At 44.3% G+C, this 12382-nt stretch overlaps 1 protein-coding gene across 1 annotated transcript in view; it reads left to right on the top strand.

Annotated features, from left to right (window-relative positions):
- The first annotated feature begins 3088 nt into the window (after positions 1–3088).
- The window catches only part of TBC1D9 (TBC1 domain family member 9), a 54717-nt gene continuing 45423 nt past the window's right edge, over positions 3089–12382 (top strand). The window contains exon 1 of the mRNA XM_069779625.1: positions 3089–3433. Coding sequence (XP_069635726.1) covers positions 3307–3433 — 127 coding nt within the window. The 5' untranslated portion in view covers positions 3089–3306. The remainder of the gene's footprint in view (positions 3434–12382) is intronic.

Genomic DNA, 12382 nt, shown 5'->3' with positions numbered 1-12382 from the left:
GTTCCAACTTGAAAAGTGTGTGCATTTCTCAAAGATAATTTTTGACATCCTCATATTTTATCTTTGCTCCTAGTCAACTGAATGGCTGTCCTGAACCACTAACAAATGCTAGTTGGCTGCATCCAAAAAAGAGCTCCATTGTAAGAAGGTCTTCCAGGGAATAAATGGTAAAATGTCTGCTTTATTTAATCTTTTTCCTGCTTGAGTACTGTTATTGTACGTTAGTCTGATGACATTGCACAGAATGGTTGTCCTTCTAGAATTGTGTTTATTTTCTTCCCTGAGAGGTTTATAATATAGCATTATAGGAATTAACTCCTTAGTTTGTATTGATATTGGCTCCTGACTGCTTTAATTCATTTTTGAAAACTGAATGGCATATGTTGAAGTTTTAAATCTAATGCCATAGACATGTTTAAACAGTCCCATTCTGTGTTAAAACCACACTGAAGTTCCAACCTGATAATTACAAAACAAGCTGGGGCAATTATTCTTTTATTTCCATTTCAGGGTGGGGGTTTAATGCCTATTATAATTCACAGGACTAGCCAGAAGTTCTGTATTTTGGCCCCAAACTACACGATGAAAAAGAAACTTCTGAAACTTTATAATGGAGCATTAAGATCCGAAAAAAATACACATAGACAAGCATTTTACATGAGGGATAAAAATACATGATGGACATGCAGGAGAAAATATTTGCATTGGCTTCAACAAAAAGGTCAGCCATGATAGCACATCACCTATTTTTCATTATTATGAAAGCAGATCAGGTTTCCATTTAAAAATGCCTTGATACTACCTACAACACAGCAGCAAAAAAACCCCAATATAACCCCATTTTAAATGCCATTTACTGGAGTGATGACATTTTATTCCTTTGCAGTTTTATTCAAATGTTCTAGAACACCTAATGGAAAATAAATAGGAAGGATGTTAGAAATTATGCTTTTGGTGTTCTTTATGACAGTAATATATGTCACCCTACTCGCATCTAAAACTGTCTAATTGGCACTAATAAGGCCTGGCAGCTGTTTTCAGTGCTTACAGTTTTGCATGCATAACTGCCTGCACCCACTGTTGAAAAGCAAGTTCGGAATGGGAAGCAGGAGTTCCCAGCCTCTGATAATGCTCTTTTCCTTCTTGAGGTCAACTGCACTGTTCACAAAGAAAATTAACTTCATCACCAGCTCTGACTGCAGCAGAGTATCACTTGGTTATTCTTTCCTAAAATGTCAGTGTGGCTTTAGCAGTTCTACTGCAGGTTGTTGGCCGTGATGACATCACTACTATGTAATGCCATTGGTACTCCTGTGACAACATGGGAGCACTGATGAGCCTTGTGTGTGTGACATCCTGCCTTTACTAAAGGAAGTTACTAGGAATTTTTTGCCACTGCTTTTGGCCAGGCTAGAATTTAACTTTCAAGCTACTTAGCATGTAGGTTTTAACTAGAGCTGGTTTAAAAAAAAAGAAAAAACAAAATTTCTTCTCAAAGCTATAAAAAACTTGCTTGCTCAGAATTTTTCTTTAAAAATGCTGCCCCTAAAAAACCCCTTCCAGTTAAAAGGGCAATGTTCTTTCAACAATACCAGAATTCAAAATAATCTGATTCTGTGACAAATTCTGAAAGGGTGAAGAAGCTCTTCTGCATTCCCATGCAGATAGCAGTCGCCCGCCTTAGCAGCAATGACGAAAGTTCCCCACAGTGCAGTGGGACTGAGAGCAGTACTGTCAATTTGTAAGCGTTCATCAGAGACGGTCACCTCCCTCTCCTGAACTTTTTACCTACACAGTAACAGCCGCATGACCGCTACCTCAGATGAAGAGTCACTTCTCCCATGACCGTGTGTCCGCCTCCACATGATGAGCGCTGAGTCCCAGCTCCATGCCAGCACCAGCTGATGAAAGGCTAAACTCTACTGTAAAGCCTGCGTATGAAAAGCTGGTGCTTGGAACATGGTTTTACTGTTTTCTTTGGGATTTAATTTACTCTTCTCAACGCCTTTAATAAACCAAAGATAAGTATCTGCACGGATGGTAAGAGTTTTCTGATTAAAGGGAGGCCAGCGAGTCCACTAGTTTCCTGACAACTTGGAAATGAAAGAGTCTTTAGAGAGGCAAGGGTACAAAACATATGTTACCTATATATCCCACTTACACGCTCTTGGTGTGGGTATACCCACATACCTGCCAAATACAGGTTTTTTTCAAGGCTTTTTCTTCAGGCCCTCAAAAATTCCCCCCAATCTTAGGCAGCAGGCACGGCGTGGTCCTCAGCCGCACAAGTGAACTTCAAACGCGGCCTGGGGCACGGCAGAGAAGGGGTACCTCAAGAGGGGCTGCGGCAAGAGGCCAGTCGCCCCCGGCCTCCTGTGGACGGCTTCCTCCAAAGTCGAGGCCAGAGCCCTCTCTTCCGTCCAGCACCCCGTTTCGCAAACCCCCTCTGAGCCACGGGGTGAGAAGGCCCCATCTTTCAAGGCAGGCGGTTAAAAAAGGGGAGGAGGCAGCTACCTCCTCCCCGGTCACCCTGCAGATCAATACCGGCGACGGACCGCCAGCCAGCGATAGCTGCTGAAGAGGCAAAGCCCCTCCGGCCCCCCGGAGGCATGGGGGGGAGGAGAAAGGACGGGGACGCGGGGCGGCCGTGGCCCCGCCACCCGCAGGTAGGACCACCCGTTGCAGCGGCCGCCCTGAGGAAACCAACGGCCGCCCTCACGAGGCGGCGGCGGCGGCGGCGGCGCGCGCCGCAGCCCCGCCCCCCCCCCCCCCGTCCCCGCCGATTCCTGGCGCGCGGCGGCCCCGCCCCACCGTGCGCGCAGGTGCGGGGAGCGCGGGGAGCGCGGAGCGCGCTCCGCTCCACCCCACCCCCCCCCTTCCGCAAACCCCACAGGCAGCGCGAGCGGCGGCGCGCGAGGCGCGGGCACCCGGCGTCTCTCCGCCGGCTTTTGTGCGGGGCTCGGCGAGCGCGCGGCGGGCTCGTGCCGCTGATGTCACCGCTGCCCTCGGCGCTGCGGCGGGTGCTGCCGGGGCCGCTGCCGCCCGCCCCTCCGCGCCCGGCCGTGGGCGGGTAGGCGGCGGGAGCCGCGTTGGGCGGGGGCGGGGGGGGGGGGTGTGTGTGGCATGAGGCTGCCGCCCCTTCGCCCTGTGCCCGCCGCCGGTGCCCGCGGAGCTGCGCCGTCCGCTGCCGCCGCCGCCGCCGCGGCGGCCGGACACGGTGGAGTCTGATGCGGCCGGTGCGTGCGTGAGTCACCGCGCCCCGCAGGCAGGCAGCCGGTCGGGCCGGCCTTTGTCTGCGCTGGGAGCATGTGGGTGAACCCCGAGGAGGTGCTGCTGGCGAACGCCCTGTGGGTGACGGAGCGGGCCAACCCCTACTTCATCCTCCAGAGGAGGAAGGGGCACGGAGGCGATGGCGGCGGCGGGGGACTGGCGGGTAAGGGCGGCGGCCGCCGGGGTCCCGGGGGACACGGGGGGAACCGGGGGGGGAGGCCGGGCGGGGCAGCGTTTGGCGCCCACTCCCTCAGCGGCTCCCCCGGGCTGGCGGTGGGTCCCCGCCGGGCGGGATAACGGCCCTCGCGGGGAGCGACAGCGGCGCAGCCGCCGTGGGGCGAGGCGGGGCCGCGGGGGACCCTCTCCGCTCCTCGCCGCTTTCCCGGGCGGTGCGGGGCCGGGGCCGGCCCCCCCCGGCGCCGTGCCGGGGGCGGGGGGAAGCCGGCGTCCCCGCCGCGGTCCGGGGCGGCGGCGGCTGGCGCCTCACAGGGCGCTGTGAGGCGGCGGGGGCCTCGGGCGCCTTCGGCTGCTTGGCTGTGTGGAATACGGTAAGGTTTCCCTGAGGATTTACGCGCTGGGAAGCTTTGTGCGGGTGATCGCCGGTGTCCCACGCCTTCGTGCATCAGGCTGTGTGACTCGCCCAGGTTCTCGGAGGATTTTCGTTTTGAATCCTCTAACACACGTCGTTTAAAATAAGACCAAGTTGTAATTCACACACGCGTACTGTGAGAACAGATTTGCTTCGGCTTCTTCGTATTCTTCGGGATGTCCTTGTAAAGCGTGTTCCCTGAATGCATTGTTTTCGACTGCTGGCAACTGGAGACACTTTTGTAGATGTTTGGGTCATGCGCTTCTTGGTCGCCGTAATACGGTGCATGTATATTTGTTGAGACCTTTCATCATTTTTAGGCAACGTATATGCATTTCTATGAAATTGGAGATGTGGAACCCGACGGTGTTACCACCAGTCCTTCTTGAATTGGCAGAAAATAGTCAAACTCGTTCTCTGAAAAGCTGTGGTTTCTTCCTTACCCACTTGCATTGCAACTAGTTCTTCAGGCTAATCAAAATAAACACATGGACTACATCTGTGTGTGGTTCAGGGTCCTGTGCGTATTGACCAGGAGGTTAAGTGTTTCTTCAGCTTTTGAATGCTCTATGGACTTGTAAACAACTTATAATCTAAACTAACTAATTCGTTATCTAAACTAACACTGTAAAGTGTGTTTTCATGTAGGCTCTTGAGATCTTCAGTCTTCTCCAGTGTTGTATGTTGACAAACCACCTCATTCTTGTGTGGAAAGTGACCAGCAGCCAGTCCACATTGACTGTAGATTTTCTTTTTTACTATTTTTTTTTCAGTCTTTCAAATTATGGACAGTGTCGGCAAATACATAAAAAGCATGTCTTGCCTCAAAAGTTCACCCCTGCTGTATTTACTGAGAAGTTCTTTGCAGGCTCTCCTTTCATGGATTACCTCCTGGCCTCTTAAGGATTTCTTCCTCTATCTTGCTGTAAGTGGTCTGATAAGGCATTCTTGTACCTTTCTGACTTTGTTATCTTTGAATTAGAGATCATTTGAGATACCCAGTCAATTTTCGAAATGTTCCTTAGTTACTGGGAAAACATTTTGAGAATTTGAGGTTTTCTCTTCAACCTGTTTGCACAATGTATGTATATCTAAGCCTTCTTGCAGTTGTATGTATGATAGTCTGATTGATGGTACCACTGCACAGATGGAGAGATCACTTTTGAAGATTTAGTCCTTGAGTGGGAGTAGGATTCATAAATGTGCACCCCTTTTTTTGTGAAGATAGATAAACCGGCAGCATTTGGTAGGAGTTCAGAATACAGAAATAGTTCTTTGTTTCTACATTTATTCACCCCCTTGGAATTTAAGTTTCTGTGCACTGTATCCATTATTTTAGTATGTGAATGCAGTCTGTATAGTGAATATGATTTAGAATGCAAAAGTTCCATGTGTATTTTGAAAACTGCTTTCCATCTAGCTTTTATTAGTGTCTGTGCTTTGTCTGGAATTGCAGCTGCTGTGGCATTGAGGTAGTAGCAACAAGTAGCTAAACAGTTTCTAGGGGTTTTGTTTGTTTGTATGGGGAAGGGCTGGGAAAAAAGTTGTAGCTTTTTTCAATATGTTGCCAGAACCATAACTAAACAAACACCCATTACTAGCATGCAGAAAGTTATTAGTGCTGGCAGTATTTAAAGGGCTGTATGGGAACATGTCAGACCTTGCCATTTTAGCACATGGGTTTTTGACACAGTAGTCAACAAAAGGTGGGAGAGGAAGATAGGAAGGGACGTAGGGTGTCCAGGCCACTCCCAGCTTGCTAGGCACAGTAGTAAGTGGGACTTATGATTATTTGTTTTTCATGGAAATACTGGAATTTTACACCAATTGTTCTAACATTGAGGACCGAGGCAAGTAAAGGAAGCTAATAGATTGTTCTTGGTAGGTAAGACTGGTTAAAAGCAAGGTATTGAGGGACCTAGCTGATCCTGAGGGTTCAGAATAAATAAATCAGCTGAAACATTCAACAGGGTACATTGTTGGTGATAATGATAGCATTTAGGATGACACTGTGGAAGTTCTGTAGATGATAACGATCCAGCTCTCGTGATGGAGGTGGAGGTTATCTGGTCAAAAGTAAAGAAACAGAAAAAAAGAAACTTTTGTGGGTTTGGGGGTTTTGGTTTGTGTTGGTTTGGGTTTTTTTCCCCTTAATTGCCCTTTCTGTAGTGACATAATGCTGAAATTCGCTCAGATATAATCTAAAAAGTTACCCATGAATGTGGTATAGAATTTGGCCTGCTTGCTCTGTGGAAAACCAGATTATGTGTCCTTGAAGTTGACTAGAAATACTGTATGCAAGATTTTTCACTGTGGTGGGAGTGGTCTGAATTTATATGTGCAAGAGAGGATGTAAATACAGCTGTCACTTTTTTTGTGATCTAACTTCTGCTGACTTGTACTCCCTTGTTATTGACTCTTGAAGTCATTTGTCTTAAATTGTAGAATGACAGTTGACTTTCAAATTGATGAGACTCTGGGTCTGATGACATGAGATGGCTTCACGATGTAACTTAAGCAGTGGTTGGACAATGAGAAGCATTGATTCTCTGGCATTGCCCTCGAATCTCGGTGTGCTGTGAAACTAACGAGTCAGCAAACTGATCAGGGTTAAGTCTAATGTCCTCCTCTCCCTCTGCGAATATGTCAGACTTCAAAGAACTTGAGTTGGGGCCACGCTGTAATGCAGTTGTGTTGGCATGGCTGAAGGAAGAGAGTGAATGCTTTCCCGTGGCTGAATGGGGAATGAGGGGGGAAGGCTGGGGACAGATGTCTTCAGACAGCACTGTGGCTGGATGCTGTGACTGTGAAAATGTGTCTGAAGGCTGATGATGACCATCAAAGTGGCTGCCAGGTTCTCCATGTTACTTGTCCTCCATCACTTACTACCATCCTGTGGATGGAAGTTGCCATCACCAAAGCAAAGTCCGGAAGACCCAACCTTTTAGGTCTTTCAACATGTCTCAGTCTAAAAACTAGTTTATCTAGCCTTGGGGGTGGGTGAAAGTGATTCTTGGTAGCTTTATGTTGAAGCAGAAGAGTACTCCTGTTACCTGTTCTCCTGGATCCGCTCTGAGTGCAGCAACCCTTTGCATGAAAAGGAGTATCAGTCACTTTGGCAGAAGGTGTGAAAAATCAGCCCTTTCTGCGCTGATTCTCTCTTGCCTCGATTTATGTAGCTTAGCTGAACAGAGAAAGCCCTTTCATTTAAATATTTGTTTGGACATGGGAGATATTTTCTGTGCTTATTTTAATATTGGGTTGTAACAAGTTAGAAACGTGATGATCATCTTATGTGTTAGGGCAGTGTCTGATCAGTGAGTCCCTAGAAGTCATCTCTGCTAACAAAATTGTCATGGTTTAACCCGTACCAGCAACTAAGCACCATGCAGCTGCTCATTCACTTCCCCCCCACCTGGTGAGATGGGGGAGAGAATCGGGAAGAAAAAAGTAAAACTTGTGGGTTGAGATAAGAACAGTTGAATAGAACAGAAAGGAAGAAAATAATAATTATAATAACTAATACAATGACAATAATAATAAAAGAATTTGAGTATACAAAACAAGTGATGCACAATGCAATTGCTCACCACTCGCCGACCGATGCCCAGTTAGTTCCCAAGCAGTGATCCCCCCCAGACCAACTCCCCCCAGTTTATATACTGGGCATGGCGTCACATGGTATGGAATACCCCTTTGGCCGTTTTGGGTCAGCTGCCCTGGCTGTGTCCCCTCCCAACTTCTTGTGCCCCTCTAGCCTTCTTGCTGGCTGGGCATGAGAAGCTGAAAAATCCTCACCTTAGTATAAACACAACTTAGCAACAACTGAACACATCAGTGTGTCATCAACATTATTCTCATACTGAACCTAAAATGTAACACTATGCCAGCTTCTAGAAAGAAAATTAACTCTATCCCAGCCAAAACCAGGACAAAAATGTATCTGATTAATAGCTTATTTAAGAGACACAGCTTTTCTACTAAGCCATGCAGATCCATTTTTATACTGAGTTAAGACCTAGACTCTTTTAAATGGTTGTGTCTATGTCAGTACCAGTCACATCAATGCGACTCTCCTTTGTAAGCGTACCTTAATTGAAGGGTTGTTTGGGTTTTGTTTTCCTTTTTAACAAAGGAAAAATGGGGAAGACTTGTAAACTGGATTTTAAATTGGATTTTCATAGCTGTTCTGCAAACCCACATTATCTTGCATCACTGCATTAATCTTCCAGGACAAGACCAGAAAATGCACTTTTCTGCTTTAAAAGTATTTGATGGTTGATGACCTTTCTCCGTAATGCAATTGTTTCATGCCTTGCACATAATGCCATGCCTGTATTTTGCTTCTGTGTGACCCTGACTCAAGAGTTTCATCTTCCTTTTGTTCACCAGCAGTGGAAAAAGTCTTCTCTTTCCTCTTATTATTTTTCTCAAAGGTGCGGATGTTTTTAATCCTCTCTCAGTACCTATTCTGCTTCCTGCTTGTCAGCTCCCTTCCCCGGGCAGCCTGGTAGTTTGGCCTGTATGAAATACTTCCTTCTCCAGAGGGATCCAGCGTGTTAGACGGCAACCTGCATCAGCTGAAGCAGAGGCATCTGGAGAGAATGTGAACCCAGATCTCTCTCATCATTTGGGCACTGTGCCCTGAGTGACCATATTACTTTCATGGATGTAAAGATCTTGAACAGGTCATAAAGTTTATAAATAACTAAAAGGCTCATGGTTTTGGGTTCTTAAGTACATCTTGCATTCTGATGCAACAAATAGGTTAAAAAATGTCCCTAACTGCTTTCTGCTACAGTGTGGGAGTGCTTGCCAAACTCTTTTATTTGGAAACAATATTGCAAGGAATTAGTGCGACTAATAGTCGATGACAGAGCAATGTATTCACTTGCAGCTTATAGGAGGAGAGATTGAGGGTGTGGTACCTTTATCTTGTGACTGCTGTGCTTCTTTTGTGTGTGTGTGTGCTTTTGTGCGTAGAGATGAAATTCTATGTAATTTTGTTTAAAATATTGTTGTAAGATCTCTTTGAATCCCAAGGCAAATAGATTGTTCTTAGTTTGCAAGAACTGGTTTTAGGAGTGAATTATTTTGCAGATAGGGTATTTTTGCTTACAGCTGGGACAGTGCATGTGTGAGAGATGCAGTGCGAGTTTGTAAGTCCATGAGATGTTGCCAAAGATAATTCAAATGCTTAAGCAGAAGAGAGCAGATGGAAATTTGCTGACTTCTGGTGATAAAAGAAATTGATGAAGTACTGTCTTTCTCCCCAGATATTTTTGCAGAAAGGGTTATCATGTAATTTCCACATTGGAGAGGCAGAAGGGAGAGATTCTGAGCTCAGCTGGCTTATGCAAGCCTTCAATGTCAAATCTAATATGATTTTTAATACTGTGACAGTGTTCTAACAACACTTTTCTGCAGCCTTGCTGGACAACACAATTAGTAGCTCAAATTTGGAGGTAAGATTCTATCTTGCTTTCAACCTCTCAATTCAGAGGGTTGAGGAAGCTGTTTTTTGAAAACCTGTTTATATGTAAGCTTTAGAAAAGGTTTTGCCTGGTATATCATCTGCCTGACGAAAGGATGGTACATGCTTTAACAAACTTGACACTTTCTGTCCTTGTTGACTCAAGCAGTTAGGATTTTGCATGTCAAACTTGGTACATTTGAGTAGAAAGCATGTGCTTTCTGATACTTGAAATACAACATTTACCAAAATGCATGCAATTAGCATAACTGACATGAGTGGTCAGCCTATCCATCAGCTTTCCATGTTCGTTTTGGCTCATGGGGTGGAAACTCATCTCTTCTACTCCGCTCTGTCATTTGGTGTTACACCAAATCTGCTCTGATGCTGCTGAGCTTCTCATTAGGATCTGCTCTGTGTGTGCTTGCTTCTTCACACCAGTAGATTTCCACTTCAAGAGGACATGCAGATGTCTAGGGTTGAACTGCTGTTTGATTTTCCAGATTGACTCACCAGTCTTTCTGTTGAATTCCCAGATGCTTTCATGGGTGCTTAATTGGAAGGTGTCTCATTTCCTGCGTAATGCTTCTGTTGATCTCCGGTTCTTACTGGCAATGCACTGTTTGCACAGATACAGTGCCTGAGATGTTGCTTGGTGTAGCTCTTGTTTCTGTACTGTAAAGCTTCTTGGTCAAAGACTTTCTTTGATGATACTTCATCTTTTACACTTTGAGTAGAGTGACCCTTCAAGGCCTCTGAGCTGTCATTTGCCATTTTTGCCTTCTGACATAATGTTATTGCTTGACACGTGGAATTCAAGGATGGCCTGGTATTTCTCCTGAGATCTCTGTTTGTATGAAACCCTGTTGGCAATGTCACACAGGATCACAATATAGTAAGCTGTAAATGTCTAGGCCTCTTAGTAATTTTCTCCATTATACTGGAGTTTGTATCGCTTACTAGGTTTTTGGTATTACTCTCTGGTTCCACACTGAAGGGTATAGAAAAAGTAGCACTTCTTCACATCAGTTTCCATATTTCCATCACTCCACTGTCCAGTTATGCATCCTTGTAAGAATATATCATATTTCACAGAGGTTTGGGCTCTTGACAGTTTCCCTTAGTGTTCTGTAGAATTAAAAAAGCTTCCACAAGGTACACTGGTATATACTCTCAAATGCTTTTGAAAGTTAATTAAAACATATGTATTCTCATATGATTGTTCTTCTTGTAATATTTGGTATAGGCAGAATCCATTCAGCTTTCTCTGTTCTTCCCTAAGATTTGCGTCCTCTACTTTTTTTTTATCCTTCATAGTATCATAGTGTATGGCTTTTTCCTGTAATAGAGATTGTTGTTGCCACTGACTTTGCTAAAGTATGACGATATAAGGTGTATAAAAGGCTATAAGCATTTGACTGAAATCTTGCTTTTCTCTAGCTCTTTGATCACTAATCCTGCTTCTGATGTCTGATCAATGTTGATATTCAGTAATCTACATTTGCATTTTGCCTTTAAATGGTGCTGAGGTGGGCTTAGTTAGGTTCTGGAGGACTTCTGCAAAATCTTTCCATTTGTTTTCTTTTCAAAAGAAAGGCTGTATTTTCGCCTGATTTCTGATTTTTTTTTTTTTCTTTTTTCTGAAGTTTCCAGATAGGGGTGTGTGAATAACTATTACAGCAGCAGTCTTAGTTTCAGTTAGTAAGTTCTTAATGTGGTTTTGGTTCTTTCCTCACAGTCTTGTCTTGTGCTTCCCCTCTGTGTTTTCCAATATTTTATTAGCCAGAGTTCTTGGGATTTTCTGTTCAGCATCATTCCTTTCCCTGGTAAAGTGCTTTGATAATTTATTAAAATCTGATCTATCTGCAGGTATTCAGTCAGAACAGTTAGAATTTGGATAATTTTTTTCTAAAACTGTCGCTTCTCTTCAGATTTAGCTTGTATTTAACCATTCTGTGTTTCAACATGTTCCTTAGTTCAAGCTGAATTTACTGTGCATACTTCAGTTCTCAATTCGTATCATTGATTTTGTTGGCTAGGTTCAGTTTACAATTGTTTTTCTTAGTTTAGTGGTGGCGGTTTTGGTTTTGTTTTGTTTTTTTCAATTGCTCATCCTTACTTGATTTGTTCTTTAATCTTATATAGTTTATCTGAATCTTATGTTGGTGCAGGTGTAGCTGATTTAAATTTTGTTCTTGGATGAAATCTGTTTAATTTGCTTATGCTACTCTGAGAGAATGGGATACTTGAAAAGAATTAGTTCTGAGTGAAATTCAGTGACTTCCCTGTTGTTTTGGTCAATTGTACTTGATCATGCTTTTCCTAAGCGGTTTGGGTTTGTTTTTTTTTTTGTTACAAACTTAGAAGTAAATATTTATATCATACCTTGAAGGCATTTGTTAACTCCACCTGTATTCTTTTCACTGTTTCTCCATCATTTCATATAGTCTGGTGTGATAGGTGGTATAAAATTTATTTTCTTCAGGTGTGTGAGATTATTTGTTTGGGGTTTTGTCCAAATATCAATTTCCTCTGTGTTGTAAGCCTTCATGTACCTGTAACTGTCTAGCATGTCCTGTCAGTGCTCATCTCTCTACTCAGCCTTTTCCTACCTCTGCTAGGTTTTTGTTTCAGGTCAAGTCTAATGGGTTTGTTTCTGGGAACTTATTGTTTGGAGGTATTACTGTGTGAGTTTCTGCACCTGCAAACTGGGCCTCAGTGGAAATAAAAGCAATTCTTTTGCTCAGTGTGTGTGTATCCATACGTAGTGATAGATACACATTGTAACGCATGTTCTGGTTTCCTCTGTTGAAGAGAAAAATGGCAAAGTTTTACAACCCTAAAATATTTTAAATGTTGCTTAGTAGATGATACTGACAAATGCAGTTACATCTTACAGTGATTAGGGCCCTTCAGCTTAGCAAAGTTACAAAAAGTTCTAAAAGCTGAAAGTCTAAACCTAGTCAGATTTAGGTTCAATTTAAGATGCAGGTTTTTACAGGGATGGTCATGAGTTGTTTGGACACTTTGACAAGTACTATGGTAGGCGT

The sequence above is a fragment of the Haliaeetus albicilla genome, chromosome 1 (assembly GCF_947461875.1).
Source record: "Haliaeetus albicilla chromosome 1, bHalAlb1.1, whole genome shotgun sequence".
NCBI classification, from domain to species: Eukaryota; Metazoa; Chordata; class Aves; order Accipitriformes; family Accipitridae; genus Haliaeetus; species Haliaeetus albicilla.
This window is presented reverse-complemented; position numbering and strand designations above follow the sequence as displayed.